This window comes from Lissotriton helveticus, chromosome 6, assembly GCF_964261635.1.
Source record: "Lissotriton helveticus chromosome 6, aLisHel1.1, whole genome shotgun sequence".
Lineage (NCBI taxonomy): Eukaryota > Metazoa > Chordata > Amphibia > Caudata > Salamandridae > Lissotriton > Lissotriton helveticus.
This window is the reverse complement of record NC_136067.1, coordinates 1,075,164,026-1,075,181,890: the sequence shown is the minus strand read 5'-3', so window position 1 is coordinate 1,075,181,890 and position 17,865 is coordinate 1,075,164,026. Positions and strand designations below refer to the sequence as shown.

Here is a 17,865-nt window from a genome sequence, read left to right as displayed (position 1 = left end):
GAGATATTTTCTGGCTTTGTAAATATAAACACGATTCAAGGTTGTATCTTTAAGATAAAAAGCATTGAGCTACACTCAGCATGCTCCTCATAGTGGATTGTGTATATACTACGTGCATCTCTGGGCCTTTTAAACACAAAGAACAGATTGTATACATTACTTAATCTCCAAAGTTATAATGAATTTTTCTGCTGTATCACAAAGCTAAGGAAGATGTGTTTTTTTCTCTGTTCTAGATGTGTGAACCTGAGAATCCATGCAAAGACAAAACTCACAAATGCCACAAATCAGCCGAATGCATCTACCTGGGCCATTTTAGTGACCCTGTGTATAAGTGTGAATGCAGGACAGGATATGCCGGAGATGGCCTCATCTGTGGTGAAGACACAGATTTAGATGGATGGCCCAACAGTAATCTGATTTGTGCAGCAAATGCCACCTACCACTGTAGTAAGGTGAGTGACGACTGTGACGAAATGAAGAATAGCATATTTCGTATTCAGGCCATTCATTTCACTGTATTATTTGAGTTGTATGTATAGCATCAACACCACTGCACAGCTACTTAAGGCAAACGGTGCTAATAATAATGTTGGGGAATAATGATAAACATGAGTTGGTAGTCAAGCAATCATTTTATGTTCCTCTACCTCAAATTATACATTTTTTGATTAAGCAGTGTCTCTGTGTTTGTGTATATGTTATGTTATGTTATGTACACATATAAACACATACATATATATATTCATATAATATCTATCTCTCTCTCTCTCTATATATATATATATATACATAAATATATATATATATATATTCACTGAAAAAAACATAGGTTTCAGAGATGTTATAGTTAGAAATTAGCATTTAAAAAAGCTTTGTAATTCACAGAAAAAACTATAGGTTTCAGGGGTGTTATAGTTAGCTGGACATTTCACTCGTACAAAACCATAGAAATTCCTCCACTATAGTTAGTTCTGCGAACTATAACTCACACACCCGCAATGCACTGCTGATGATGTCACATATTACATCATTCATGACATTGCCAGTGACATCACTGATGACATCTCATCACTGTTGACATCACTGATGACATCATCCAGTGAATGTGGTTTAGTTTGACATTTAAATATGTATTATATATATATATATATATATATATATATATATATATATATATATATATATATATATATATATATATACATATATATATATATATATATATATTACCTACTGGCGGTCGCCAGTAGGTATATATAGTTAGGACCTCGTTTCCATAGGAAATCCGCAACATTCTATTGGGAATAACTTTGGCGCCGGTTGATGAATCTATGTGAATTTCTCAAAGAAGATGGCCCGTTACGCTCCGCTCCTTCCCTGAAAGTTTTGGGTTGATTGGTATGCTGAAGAATGCTGAATAAATAACATCTTTAAGAAAAATTCAAGTTGACTTGACTCGGTAATTATGAGTGCACACGGAATTGTCTCCTGTGGAGATACTGGATGTATATGTATATGTATGCATGCATTTATATTTGTATTGATATAGTTATGCGATTATAAATATATTTATATATGTATGTATATATATATACACACATACATATAAATGCATATATTTGCATATACATACATATGTGTGCGTGTAGAGAGAGGTAGAGAGGTAGAGGGGTAGAGTTGTAGAGGTAGAGAGGTAGAGAGTAGTAGAGAGAGAGGTAGAGAGTGCTAGAGAGGTAGAGAGTAGAGAGTGAGTAATAGAGAGTAGAGAGAGAGTAGTAGAGAGTAGTAGAGAGAGTAGCAGAGAGTGAGTAGTAGAGTGAGAAGTAGAGAGTGAGAAGTAGAGAGTGAGTAGTAGAGAGTGAGTAGTAGAGAGTAGTAGAGACTGAGTAGTAGAGAGTATTAGAGAGTGAGTAGTAGAGAGTAGTAGGGAGTAGTAGAGAGTGTGTAGTAGAGTGAATAGTAGAGAGTAGTAGAGAGTGAGTAGTAGAGAGTAGTAGAGAGTGAGTAGCAGAGAGAGAGTAGTAGAGAGTAAGAGTAGTAGAGAGAGAGTAGTAGAGAGTGAGTAGTAGAGAGTAGAGAGTGAGTAGTAGAGTGTGAGTAGTAGAGAATAGTAGAGAGTAGTAGTAGAGATTAGTAGAGCGAGAGTAGTAGAGTGAGTAGTAGAGAGTAGTAGAGAGTGAGTAGTAGAGAGAGAGTAGTAGAGAGAGAGTAGTAGAGAGTGAGTAGTAGAGAGTAGTAGAGAGTGAGTGTAGAGAGCGAGTAGTAGAGAGTAGTAGAGTAGTAGAGAGGGAGTTGTAGAGAATAGTGGGGCAATAGAGAGTGAGTAGTAGAGATCAGTAGGGAGTGAGTAATAAAGTGAATAGTAGAGAGTAGTAGAGAGTGAGTAATAGAGTGAATAGTAGAGAGTAGTAGAGAGTGAGTAGTAGAGTGAGAAGTAGAGAGTAGTAGAGTGAGTAGTAGAGAGTAGTAGAGAGTGAGTAGTAGAGAGAGTAGTAGTAGAGAGTAGTAGAGAGTAGTAGAGCATGAATAGTAGAGAGTAGTAGCGAGTGAGTAGTAGAGAGTGAGTAGAAGAGAGACAGTAGTAGAGAGTAGTAGAGAGTGAGTAGTAGAGAATGAAGAGTAGAGAGTAGTTAAGAGTGAGTAGTAGAGTGAGATTAGTAGAGAGTAGTAGAGAGTGAGTAGTAGAGAGTAGTGGAGAGTGAGAAGTAGAGAGTGAGTAGTAGAGAGTAGTAGAGAGTGAGTAGTAGAGAGTGAGTAGTAGAGAGAGAGTAGTAGAGAGTAGTCGAGAGTGAGTAGTAGAGTAGTACAGAGTAGTCAGTCAGTGTCAGTCAGTGTCAGTGTCAGTCAGTCAGTGTCAGTCAGTCAGTCAGTGTCAGTCAATCCGTGTCAGTCAGTTTCAGTCAATCAGTGTCAGTCAGTCAGTCAATCCGTGCCAGTCAGTGACAGTCAGTCAGTGTCAGTCAATCAGTGTCAGTCAGTGTCAGTCAATCAGTGTCAGTCAGTCAGTGTCAGTCAATCAGTGTCAGTCAGTCAGTCAGTGTCAGTGTCAGTCAGTGTCAGTCAGTGTCAATCAGTCAGTGTCAGTTAGTCAGTGTCTCTGCTGACCTAGTTCTTAGGCTAAAAATCAACTCTGCTGATCTTCTTTTCTGGCTCAACAACAGCTCTGCTGACCCGGTTCTCTGGCTCTAAAGCAGCTCCGCTGACCCAGTTCAATGGCTCTAAAGCAGTTCTGCTGACATAGTTCTCTGGCTCTAGAGCAGCTCTGCTGACCTGGTTCCCTCCCTCTAGAGCAGCTCTGCTGACCTGGTTCTCTCCCTCTAAAGCAGCTCTACTGACCTGGTTTCTCTGGCTCTACAGCAGGTTTGCTGACCTGGTTCTCTGGCTCTAGAGCAGCTCTACTGACCTGGGTTCTCTGGCTCTAGAGCAGCTCTGCTGGCCTGGTTCTTAGGATCTAGATCAGCTCTGCTGACCTGGCTCTCTCCCTCTAAATCAGCTCTGCTGGCCTGGTTCTCTGCCTCTAGAGCAGCTCTGCTGACCTGGTTCTATGGCTCTAAAGCAGCTCTGCTGAACTGGTTCCCTGGCTCTAGAGCAGCTCTGTTGACCTGGTTCTCTGGCTCTAAAGTAGCTCTGCTGACCTGGTTCTCTCCCTCTAAATCTGCTCTGCTGACCTGGTTTCTCTGGCTCTAGAGCAGCTCTGTTGACCTGGTTCTCTGGCTCTAAAGCAGCTCTGCTGACCTGGTTCTCTCCCTCTAAATCTGCTCTGCTGACCTGGTTTCTCTGGCTCTAGAGCAGCTCTGCTGACCTGGTTCTCTGGCTCTAACACAGCTCTGCTGGCCTGGTTCTCTCCCTCTAGAGCAGCTCTGCTGACCTGGGTCTCTGGCTCTAGAGCAGCTCTGCTGACATGCTTCTTAGGCTCTAGAGCAGCTCTGCTGACCTGGTTCTCTGGCTCTACAACGGCTCTGCTGACCTGGTTTCGCTCGCTCCACAGCAGCTATGCTGACCTGGTTCTTTGCGCTCACGATGCACGCACCTGACTTCGCGAAAATATATTTAAAAATAGTATGTTTATTATAAGTACAAATATATTATTTTTATGAATTTCTTAGATAATCTCTTGCCCTAATACGTATCTTAAAGACACATACATATCATTTTGGAACATACAATTTTTTTTTGCGGGAGTCGCGCACTCAGCGCGCCCCAGCACGTATATGATGTCACGCGGGATTCGCCACCACGCAAGAGTCTCGTACCGTAATACGCATGTGTCGCGAATGTGTGGGAGCAGGAGTCGCGGACTGGTCGCATACCAATCGCGCACATCACGTAATATTAAATGTATATGATGTAACTGAAAAACACGCAGCCGTCGCACACCGTATATGGATCCTTCACGACTTTTCTAAAATGGCGGCTAGAATCCACGCACCCACTGTGATATGTACGCTTTGAGTGCTCGACTCCAAAAAAAATTGGGAAAATGTTTTTATAAAAAGAAAATAATATAAATATATTAAAATAAAAAATGAAAGCAAAAAAAATAATCAATATTTCAGTTTTAATTTTTTTTAAATTTTTTTTTGCAACTATCCGAAAAATATATAATGTTATTTAATGAATACAATATTTATAAATAAACAGTTACAAAACTGTAGAAAATCAATACAAAAAAATAGTTATAATTACTATCACACTTAAAAATGAGCATTTAAAAAACCTTTGAAATTCACTGAAAAAACCCATAGGTTTCAGAGACGTTATAGTTAGAAATTAGCATTTAAAAAACCTTAGAAATTCACAGAAAAAAACATAGGTTTAAGGAGTGTTATAGTTAGCTGGCCATTTCACTCGTACAAAACCATAGAATTTCCTCTGTTATAGTTAGTTCTGCTAACTATAACTCGAGCGCCCGCAATGCACTGCTGATGATGTCACATATTGCATCGTTCATGACATGGTCAGTGACATCACTGATGACATCACTGATGACATCTCAAATGACATCACTGATGACATCACTGATGACATCATCCACTTGACAATCTGATACACCTCATCATATACTAGTATAACCTTTCATCACTCACTGTAAAATACAGAGTACCATATTTGAAACCATTGACACACCAATACCAGTTACTACATACCCACTCACTGATTCCTAAGTCTACACACACAACTACCCATTCAACAACAGAATCATTTATACATGCAGTCACTAATTAAGAGAACACTATCAAAATGCACTTATACACATATATGGATATTCACACATCAGCAGACATCTTAGTCAGTTATGCAGTCATCCTACTCACTCATGAAAAAAATTAATCACACTTACATTTACTCACTTACACAATTATCCAACAACACCTCATTTATTCAAACACATAGTTACTCATAGTTAATATGTTAAATCACCATTACAATTATACACTCATTCATATAGTTACTCTCGCAATCACTCACTCTTGCATATACTTATTTATATACACCAACTCTCACATACAATGCCTTTTAATTTTTTTTACTTTGTTGAAGATGTACAACTAAAACATATATTCGCTCACCAATACACACATAAATACACTCAGTCATCCAAACAACTGTTTCCACATGCACTCTTAAACCTATACACCTAGTCAATCCACCATTTACACATCTATGCCTAGAGTTACACACACCCCATCCAACCACACACAAACTCAATGTCCCAAACAAATACTCACCCAACTAATCAATAACCAATATACACACTCATGTAGTTAGTGACCAACTGATGCAGCATGTTATACAACAACAAAGACGGTGATGCACCCATTCACATGGTTTAGTTACTAATCCATGTATTCAGTGAGACACTTTTAACTACTCACTTAAACAGACAGTCAGATAGCTACTAAATCCTCCATCCAGACAGTTCTATATCCACTCAATCTTCAATACAGATTGGTATATATAATACATATTCAAATTTCAAACTAAACCACATTCACTGGATTATGTCATCAGTGATGTCATTTGAGATGTCATCGGTGATTTCATCAGTGATGTCACTGACCATGTCATGAATGATGCAATATGTGACATCATCAGCAGTGCATTGCGGGCGCGCGAGTTAAAGTTAGCAGAACAACAGGATGTGGGAGCACTTCGCTGACCTCTCAGGCAAGGTTCGCCCCTGGCATTCTGGGAAATGCAGTCTCTTGTAGCTCGCTCCAATATTTTCGAGTATTTCGCCAAGCTTGGCGCAGATAGTGCTGATCTCGAGACACATGTTTCTGGTTTATTAACCGTCATCAGTAGAGAATACAGTCATGTATTTTGGGGTTTGCTGAGTAGGCTGCCAAACATTATATCAGGTCCGGTACCTCTCACTGGCGCGCAGGTGCTTCATCCACGAGCTCGTCAGCTCAATGACTCACAGGAGTACTTTAAATAGACAACAGGATGTGGGAGCATACTGCTGACCTTGTTTTCCAAGTGCAAGCATAGCGGCCGTTTTAACAATGTAAAATACTCGTATAGTGCATGCATAGCGGTCCTTTTAACATAGTAAATAATTCATTGCTAAATGCAATCAATCTCAATTGTTATTTTGCAATTCATGTTAGGCAATGCATATTAGAACCATTTCATAAATGACTTTGTCACCAATGAACAAATGATGGGAGAAATACTCTGAACATACCAGCCATACATTTTAGACACAATTTAGCTCCAGTGGGCAAGCACCATTTAGATCGTACCCCATTCAAATTCGAATAGACAGTACCTAATTGCTTACATCCCACAGGACTTTGATTTCATCATTGGTATGCATTCACTTTACGAGTATTTCGCATTGTTAAAATGGCCGCTATGCTTGCACTTGGAAAACACTTTCTGTGACAGTCCTCTTTTCATGTTTATTATTTGCACTATTGAAATGGCTGTTTGAATGTACTTGCGGAAAGTGTGATCAAGGCGAAAGCCGAAACATGTTTGTGGAGCCAATAAAACCTCTATTTCCACCATGCACAAGTGTCCAGACATTTTTCTGTGACGAGCGGGAGAGGAGTATGCAAATTTCGGGATTACCGGTGAACCCCTGTTCGGACCACCTCAAATAGACAGCCTTGCAGACTTGCATGATTTTAATATGCTCGCACAATGCACGTGTCACTTTATATAACGGGTCCTAATAGACTGAGACATTGACTAACTATTAGAAGCACAGGCTCCAGAATCTTAATTTGCACAATGTACTTTACAAATACTATTTTATGACACATTAACTTGTTTGCCTGACTTTCTAGAATATACTATGTAATCTGATGAACGACTGTTCTTAGGACCCGTAAATGCATATTTTGCACTTGAGCACATGACACTTTCTCTTTCTCCCATGACCTATGAAGATTACCATCACAGTAAGAATCTAGTGGTACCTTCACATATTACAGTCCCTGGAATGAATTTTACTCTCCTCACATAAACATGATGTCAGGAAATCCTTTTTATCTTGCCTTAAAATAAAATCAATGGGAATTGGGTCTTACACATAGCACCTTACATAGATAGGGAACACCTCTGACACCCCATTGAGACACGTAAATCTTAAAGAGATAGCCACATACTTGTGTGTATGTCAATATATCAATTTGTATTCATTTATAAATTATTCAAACACCTTAATTTTTAACAACTACAAGTAGATCCCCAGATCCTCATTTCTCCCTTAAACATGTCGCCGACACATTCAAACATACAATCGCAGGTACTAGTCCAATAGCATGGGCATACCTAATAAATATTACCTTTCAATCGGTAATAACAAGAGTACTTCACTGTGAACAATTGCAAATGCCGCCTTAAATTGTGCTCTCAGAAAAATGGCAGCTTCTGCCGATTCACAAATGTTTTGAAGTGGGTTAGTGGTCTAGTCTATTTTTTAATAGAAACAAACAAGGGATCAACTGCACTTGTCACCTCAAATAGACTGTCTAGACGGTGGGACTCTATGGTCGAGTTGAAGGCATCAGCCGAAACGCCTCGACCGTCCTTTTGTGTTGCACATGGTGTGAGAGAAGAAAAGTAAAAGTTACCTTAAAGTAAACTGCCGTGCAGTGGACACTCTGTGTGCTGTGGATAGCCTATGGGGACCTGCTGAGTTGCTTTGCAAATATATATATAAATATATATATATTTATGTATGGTTTTATAATTATATTATTATTTTGACATTTGTTAAGTGCTCGGCTACCCCCAACGGGGTTTAAGTGCTCGGCTACCCCCAACGGGGGTGTTCCGGCGCTGTGGACAGCAGAGACAGCAAAAGACCACAAGAGGGCTAGAGGACGGAAAACAGCCATGTCTTCTACATATTTTATTGAGATTTTACCTTACTACTTGTGATTAAATTCATGTAGCGAGGTAAAATCTTATTGAAACATGTAGTAAGCAAGGCAGAAAACATTTTTCTTCACATATTTAGTTGTACTATGGCAATGTATGAATGTGTGTTTATTATTACTGCTGTTCTAAATATTGTAGACCTGGTTCAAAAAAGTAACCTTACACTTTGGTGTAAGTTTGCGATTGTTTACTATTCACAAAATGATTTACTAGTCCTATCTTTACGAGCGTGGAGTCTCCGCGCAAATAAATAATTGGACTTTTTATGTGCAGCGACTCCACTCTCTTAAAGGTACTACAAGTAAATCCATTTGTGAATACCAACCAATTGCAAACTTGCACAAAAGTGAAAGTTTACTGTTGCAAATTATGCCCACAGATATTGCACCTTATTTATTTTCACTGGAATGGTCTGTGTATCAACATCAAGTAGATTTTGTAGTAAATTGACCTGCAGCCAAACCTTATATATTTGATTGCCTGAATTGTTAGCAGGATAGGAGAAGCCAATGTTAAGTCATTTGGTCACTCAAGATAAGAACATATTGCTAAGCTGGCCTTGGCTCTAGTAGCACTAGAAAAAATGGCAAGGTGTTTAAAATGCATCTTTGCATTCACCAAGACCTTTATAGATAATTCAAATGTGATTAATACACTGAGGGATGACAACTATTTGATATGCATTGTTCTGGGACTTGATGTTTACTAACTTTCCTGACTGATAGAAGTCTAGGTAGGACGTAAACCACATCAAGGACTAAGGCCCTCTGTTGGGCTGGAAAAGTCCCTCGCATGGTGATGGAGGGGCACACCGGCCCTGAGTGCCCAAACTGTAATGATGTCTGGATCCCTGATGCTGATTTGTGTTGTCATGGGCCAGCACACATCATGTGTGTGCACTATTACATACGCTTGTCTCACGTACTGCTTTTTTTTGGGTCTGGGTGTGGCACCTAATGCTCTACCCTCATAGTGGTGAAAGGTTACTGCTTTGCCAGGAGTAAAGCAGCACAAGCACGATGGTGGTAACATACAGCATAGTCATCAGTAGCATTGAATTTGCCTTTTTACCTATGTCACCGGAGTGAGGCCTACAGGCTGACTCATTTATAGTCCTACTGCTGTGTGCTTACCTGTGGCCTACATCGGTTTGGTGTGTTGTGCTCTTCAGTGCATGTTATTTACATGTGTTGTGCGTATGTGTTTCTATGAATTCTACAATACTGGTATGATGCAGTACAATGGTACAATAAATTGAAGATGTAGTGTTGTGCAGTGTGTGTATATGATATTCATGCACTTGGTGTATGTGTGCCTGTAAATGGTACAATGCATCTGGGTTCCATTATGGGGAGACTTAGAACTGACTGGAGAAGCAGGAGGATGTAGAGGAAATTCCCGCAGACTGATTTATGGATTGATGCATTCTTGTGAGCTTGGTCGGGCACGCTGAAAGAAGGGAGAGCCAGGCTCTTCAGTGCACTTTAGATGCTCTTTGATTCAGAGACAGGTCACTAGGAAGGGGCCTGGGCACACCTCAGGAAAGAGATGAGGCTGATATGAGAATCAATCAATCAATCAATCAATCAATCTTTATTTCGATCAATTAAGGCCATAAAAGACAATTACAGTAAAAAGCACTTAACCTTCCATAAAATGCTACGAATCTAAATATAGTGAGCACTATATAAAATTCAATCATATTAAACATCCAAACATTAAACATTTAAATTGATTAGATAAATTATTCTAAAATTCATATTAATATTAAAAGGACGTAAAGGACTTAATAAAACAATTGGCATTTTGAAGCAAGGCAAATCATCTTGGGGCCCATAACTTTGTGTGACACTAGTGACAGATACACTAGAAATAGGCTATGATGTTTATCACAAACAAAGAGAGTGTTGATGCAGTAGTGAGTGGGAATGCCACCTAATATCATAATGACAACCACTTTTCGGTACAATACCGTGTATCCATTGATGCATAATTTTTTTTCTTACAAACTCTGATTTAGATAAACTGGAGTGGTCATGCAAATTTCTGCCATTTTTTCTTTCCCGGATTGACCATGTCCAACTTAAAAATTTGGCAACAGCTACTACACACTGGGCGCCAGTGTCAGACAGCAATATTCTCAATGCAATAGCACTGCTCCTCACACCCATGCATAGTGGACGCAACCATTTGTTATTTGGAGCCCGGTATGCTGGACAGACAAATAGAATGTGTGGATAGTTTTCGTCGTGTTCCAGTCACAACTTACACAAACTATCATTATCACTGTACCATTTACAAGTGAATACATTTACGGGTAGCGTGCCTACCCGGAATTGGAAATATAAATGTTTATCCCTGGGTTTAGTGATGACATCCCAATTCTGCTCATATTGTGGGCGGGGCGCAAACTCTAAAAACATACCCGTCAATGATGTGGACTCAGAAATAGTGATATTGTTATTTGCCACCATAGACCAGTATAGTCTTTTCATCTCTTTTTTAGGGGGGAATTTATGTCTCTCTGGCTCATCCCACAGGTTTCACAGACCCATACTGACCAATGTAGTTTTTAGGGCTCGGCTAGTAACGCGCTGAAAGCGCGTCCTCGCCGAGAACTATTGTCGGCGTCTCAGCAATCTGAGACGCCGAAGTGAGACAAGACCTGGCCGTGCCCAGCGTTTCCCCATAGGATAACGTTGTGCGCGCGGCCAGGTCTTGTCTCCACAGTGCTAATGCAGCCCGGATCGCGACACGCGCCTGCTGGAATGCAAGGGGAGTCTGCATACCAGCGCGCGGGGTGTGAGCTTTTTTTTGTAGTAGCAGCGTTGCCTTATTTTCAATGTTTTATATTTCTCTCTTTCGACTCTCTGCTCACTCTTCTCCAACAGGAGAGAGCATACCTTTATTTTGCTAACATTTGTCACAGAGCTCTGCCTTTCTATACGACATGGAGAGATTCAGCTTCCTGCCTACATGCAGAGTGTGGACACGAGGCTCATAACACACTCATTATTTTCAGTTCGGACACTGTCAAAATTATAATCGGTCATCAGAGTATCGGCAGAAGTCAAAAGCTACAACTCTTAACCATAACTTGTGAATTTCATTGTCTTTTGGGGTTTAATTCATAACCATTGTTGTGCTTTAAGTCTTATAAAAAAAAGACTTTATATAATTTTCAAAATAATTATATACAAAAAAGTACCATTAAATGGGTTAAGGCACATTAAATAGTGTTATCAGTGGAAGGTGAGCATTCAATGTTGTATAGTACAGAAACAGCATTCTGTCCTGCATTTCAGCTGTGGTTACAGATAGATAACAGTACAGCATTATCGTTGGAGTTCTGCAAGCATTTCATGTTGTTGTGAGGCTCGCATGTATTTACGGTGGTGTTGTTGTCCTGTGCTAGAAGGGAGTCCTGCAGTGACTGTCAGATATCCTTAGGTCTGGAGGTGGGAGGCTGGAGTGTAGAATAGATTTTGCTCATAGAAATGCAAGTGACTAAGCTTGTTATCCAAGCCTAAACTGTCGGGCTGATGTTGTTACTCCAATGTAGCACTATCTCCCATTTAGCGAGTAATAGTGCAATGGCCCGTGTCTGCGCACCAATTTTGGAATGTTTGCCACAAAGCCTAAAGAGCATTAGGAAGGGGTCAGGGAGGAGTGCAATGTCAATCATCAGTGAGAGGTGTTCGAATATAGTGCTCCAATATTGACTAATATGTGGGCAGGACTATGTGAGGTGAGCAAAGTCAGCATAAGGTGGGTTACATTTCGGAAAGTTGGAGGATCTGTCAGGGTCTATTTTGGCGATCGTGGTAGGGGTGACTTTGCCCTTTGCAAGAAATTAAAATGAAGCTGCTTATGTCGGTGATGTGGAGATATAAGTTTGGTGTGCTCACAGCAATAGTGCAATACTTTATCCAGCCGGCAGCCGCCGCATTATAAATAGGTCCAGTTGTGTGGCTTGTGTAAACCGTATAAAATCTGTTTGAAAGATGATATGACCATATACTTAATGCACAGACCCCGTGGAATCCCACCGGGGCCCCCTGTGCTGGCAGGATCTGCCATTACTAATCACAGGCCTCGGAAACCGTCGGATTTAGCAGTGGCACAATAACAAACAGCTGCGCAACGAAGACACGACGGTCAAACCACTGCCATGCACACATAGACACCGCCACTGCCATGCACACACAGACACCACCACTGCCATGCACACACAGACACCACCACTCCCATGCACACACAGACACCACCACTCCCATGCACACACGGACACCACCACTGCCGTGCACACACGGACACCACCACTGCCATGCACACACAGACACCACCACTGCCATGCACACACAGACACCACCATTGGCATGCACACACAGACACCACCACTCCCATACACACACGGACACCACCACTGCCGTGCACACACGGACACCACCACTGCCATGCACACACGGACACCACCATTCCCATGCACACACGGACACCACCACTGCCATGCAGACACGGACACCACCCATGCTTAATTTGTAAAAAAAAAAAATGCCAGGGCTTTCAGTTGTAAAAAATTAAGTGAAAGGGCACTCGTCAGGAGGCTACTGTAGTTTGCCATACACATTACGCGACTTTGAGCTATTGTCATTGTAAATGACAATGACTTTTATTTATGTTTTGGTTTTTAAAACATAAATAAAAGACCTTGGGCCAGATGTAGGTCGGTCGGTAACGGCTGAAAATCGGTATTTTCGGCCGTTACCGACCGGTATTTCAGAAATGGTATGTAGGGACCTTAATTTTACAGAATCGGTAAATTTACCGATCAGTAAATTTACCGATTCTGTAAAATACCGAATCGGTATTTTTACCGATTCGGTAAATTTGAGATGTAGGTGGGACAAGCCTTACAAAATCGGTATTTTACCATCAAATCCAATTTGATGGTAAAATACCGATTCCGGTGTGCATGCACATGTGTGCATGCACACCTCTGCCATATGACAGGCAGACCTGCCCTTGGGGCATGTATGCCTGCCACATGGCACCCAAGCCTGTTTTGGGGGTGCCAGAGGGTGTCAAAGTGACACCCCTTGCACTTTTGCTAAAATCGGTATTTACCGATTCTGTAATTACAGAATCGGTATTGCCCATTGATTCCTATGGGCTTCACAGCCCATAGGAATCAATAGGAAATACCGATTCGGTATTTCCAGATTCGGTAAATACCGAATCTTAAAGATTCGGTATTTACACATCTGGAAATACCTACATCTCCTCCCTTCATATTTACCACTTCTTAAATACCGAATCGGGAAAATTCGGTATTTAAGAAGTGGTAAATAAGAATTACCTACATCGGGCCCCTTGTCATTTACAATGTCAAGACCTTAAACTCGCGTTCATTTACAATGCTAATAGCTCTAACTTTTGCAATGCCGAGACCGTTGCATTGTAAATGCTTGTTAAGATTTGCAGCCACTTGATCTTACATGAAGTATCTAGGACCCATACATCTTTAAGAGCAGTTGCTTACTGAAGCAACTCTAGGGTAGTCCATAGTCTCCGCCAGTTTGTTATTGGACTAAACGTAATAACCTTTTCCAGTCTGCTGCAGCCTAGGTCGTAGAAGACTGGTTTTAAGGGAGTGCTCCGTGGCAGACCAATAACACTTCTCACAAATGTATTCTGTGCTAAGACTAAGGCTTTATATCACTAAAACCCCAGAGTTCTACACCATAGGTAACAGAAGCTAATACTTTGGTGGTGTGTATCTTAAGTAGAGGGTGCATGGGTTGGGTATGAGAAATCTTAAATTCCTTCAGCAAAGCACCAGCTAATTGACTATGCTTTAGGGCCAAGGTGTTTATCTGGGGGTTTCCAATTGAGTCTATTCCCCAACGTGATCCCCAGATAATTAAATGCATCAGTCTGCTCCAATAATTCTCAATTAAGAAGCACCCTGCCCTTAATTGCTCTGTAGTTATGCAGGACCATAAACTTTGTTTTATCTGCATTGATCACCAACCCGCAATCTTTACAGAACTCCTCAAATCTTAATAAGGCCCTCTGCAGACCACTCTGGGTCTTAGAAATAATCAAAGTATCGTCCCAAACAATATGAAATGCATGAGAATCATAAGGAGTAGGCCTGAGGCCCTGGGGTAACCCTTTGATACACATATCACTGTGGCTGACATGCAGGCATGAATCCCTAAGCAATCACAGGGCCTATGTTGTGGGGCCATCCTAGTTGGAGTCACATAGGTGGTGTTAATAACATCAATGTTCTTAGTTTAGACAGATAAAAAATGTTATTGAACAGTTAAAAAAAAAAGTTCAGCTAAGAAGATTATATGCAAAAACAGAAGGTCCTAGCACCTTCTGGGGCAAAGATATATTTCCAAACATAACTATAATATCTTATTACTTTTCATGCTTGATTTCTGATAACATTTGCCATTTGACCAGCGTTATCTCATGGACATTTAGAAACTTACAATATCCTTCGGATTAAGGGAGAGCTACATGTGTACTAGAAAAGCCATCAAACAAGGCAACATGAACTTTGGACTTAAATCTTTTTCTTTGGCAACCATGGCTACCAAACTAGTACCAAGGCTGATTTCAGTGCCACCCCAAAAGTATATAAAACAATAACCAACCAGGCAAAAAACACTTAGAAAAGTTGCAGGTGTTCTTGGTAGGAATATCCTAGTGGCCAGAGTCTGGTTAGAGACTCAGCCCTGATGCTAACCACCAGTTAGGTACCAAACTCACAGTCCTTGCGTAAGCAAGACCAGGAAGGACTTATGAGCTAACACTCACTAATGTGGTCCCAGGATGCCTTTTGGGGTCTAGAGCCCTACTCCACTGTTTGCAATAACGTTTTTTGCATTGCCTAGCCCCTACAGGAAGGGAACTCCAACATAAGAAATTGTTCAAACCAGGACAATCCGTGATCTTTCTGGTCTAGGTTAAAAAACATCCCTTCAACTATTGCTATCTCTGGAACATTAAGGGCTGGGAGGATGATTCAACAAGTTTGAGAGACTTCTCCAGCTAGTGAAATCTGTCCTCATTCCAGGAGTAAGAAGGCTAAAGGAAATACAGGCACACTTTTTGTCAAGGATAGACTAGCTCACCACTCACAATGACCGGAGACAATGGTGCATACATATGACCTAGATGTTGCTCATTGAGATGTCTTCCTCTTGGCAGCTGTACTATGTGGAGACATTCATGAGACTGTGTGAGTGTTTGTGTGAAGAAAGAGTTAGACATGGAAATAGATGTAATAAACAAACACAATTAAATAATAAGATGTTAAGGGAGTTCGAAATATATAAACAGATATGCTGGTCAAAACAATAGACTACACAGAAAAACTACGCGAGCGTAAAAGATGATTTGGAAAAGACATTTTAGCAAAATAATACTTTAGAACTCAAGCTCTCCTGTGTAATTTTTAGGGCTCGGACTCCTCCCCACTGAAAGTGGGAGGAGTTTCGAGAACTAATGTTAAAGAAGAAAAAAAAGAAGTATCTCCTAGGGCTTTGGCCGAGACAAATTCCACACATTCCTTAGCGTGTTCTGTCATCTGGCCAGTGATTCGTCTTCGTTGTGTTGTCGTTTTAATAGGCTTGAAGTGATAGGGTAAATGTAGTTTTGTTCCGCCATCTTGGGCATATTTCGTTCGTGCTCGCGCAAAGAAGTACATTAATTATAATTAGGAGCTGTCAGGGTGCCTCCGTAAGTGAATCCAGATGGCCGGGCGCGTTCACCATTCAGCAGCGCTCAGCGCGCAGCTGCTGCAGGCCAGGCCGGGAAAGGGCTTCATCAGCCTCACTTCACTTTGTAAGAATTCAAGAGAGTGCACTGCGTCATATTTGATTGCTGGGCTTGATTCAATAGATGTTGAATACTCACTATTATTGATGTAGTAAAGTTGCGTTTTGGTATAATTTCCCCAGAGCTGCATACCTATAGCAGCCGCGAACCGTGGCTCTGTACGTCATTCTACAAACTACAATTCCCATCATGATTGGCGCCCGGTGTTTTTCCTGCAATACTAGGCTTTTCTCAACTAGTTTCCTTTTCCTTCCTGCTTGACTGGCTGAATCGCGGGCTGAATCGCACCTCCGTTGCCACAAAAAAGTAGTAGGTAAAGCTTTCTGGTGTTCCCGAAAGCTTTTGACGTTGGGTTCTTTCTCGATTTTTAAGCTCTGGCAAACCTCTTTGTGAGAGGTTGCCCCTCCCTTTTCACATTCATTACAGTGGTCCCGTGGACGCTTCTTTTTCTTACAGCGCCCACTGTCGCTCACACTCCAGTATTCGGCTGCCTCCCCGCCAACATCCTTCAGGGTCTCTACGCGGCCCTTCTCGGCTCCGCCGTCCTATCCGCACACTTCCACACGCCCCTCGTCCTATTCGGGTTTCGGCCACCATCATACTGCAAGACAGCACCTCTGCAGTGCGCCCCGAAGTGACTGACATAAACGGCCTTCTTAACCGTCGCCTTCATAGGCGTTGCCTCAAAGAGGAGTTTTGCGGTGTGAGCAGCCAGTCTCAGAGGTGCCGCTCCGGAGGAATGGGGAGTAAGTATCACTGGTGTTGAGGCGACCTCTCTGGCAAAAGCAGCCCCTTCTCTGTGGTGCACAACACCGTCTTCTGATTGGTGAAGGGCGATTTGGTGCCTACCAGGCAGCGTTTTATGTACGCCACTTTAGCTGTTGGCACTGATGCTCGGAAAGAGGACTCCGGGATGGTAACCTGCTCCATGGTAGTAAAATCATTGTAAACCAGAACCCGGGCTTTGTATAGGCACAGCACTATCTCGTCCCCTTTCTAATCACTTTTATACATCTGATTTTGTAAACCCACACCATCCGAGCAGCTGCCAGCTGGGGTCTTAATTTCATGCGTAGGCAGTGTTTCAGGGTCTATGCTCATGCAATCCTTGGCCTCTGTGCCGATGCTTTTAAGAGCAGCACAGACGTATTATCACTCAACCAAGCAGCACTAGTTTTATTGTACTTTTTATTGATGACATCCCTTATTTGACATCCCAAATTTGTTGAAAGATGTGATCCCGGACCCTCCAACTTGGCTGCACAGATGTTTGGAGTAGGCTAAACCCACGGAGCTGTCTTATTAGAATTGGATCGGCGGCGCAACGCAAAACAAATCCCTCTTCCCCCGCAGAATGTCATGAGGTGCCCGAGTCTCCAGTGTCTCAGAGACTGTAAGTGACATTGGACTGAATGGGGGGGCCCTTGAAGAGTTGGGAGGCCTTTATCACGCTCCTGAATTAGATCATGTAACCAACACATTACATAGAAAGCTCTAAACTGTAGCTTAAACCTACTGAAGTGTTATTGTGGGTTCGGTCAATGTAACTTGCAAAGTGTACTCCAGGGACGTCCAACATAAGTCCAGGAGGACTGCACTATGGCTAGA

At 41.6% G+C, this 17,865-nt stretch overlaps 1 protein-coding gene across 1 annotated transcript in view; it reads left to right on the top strand.

Annotated features, from left to right (window-relative positions):
- Positions 1-17,865, top strand: part of THBS2 (thrombospondin 2) — a 647,479-nt gene that overhangs the window by 255,472 nt on the left and 374,142 nt on the right. Inside the window, exon 13 of the mRNA XM_078648724.1 lies at positions 237-455. Coding sequence (XP_078504850.1) covers positions 237-455 — 219 coding nt within the window. The remainder of the gene's footprint in view (positions 1-236; positions 456-17,865) is intronic.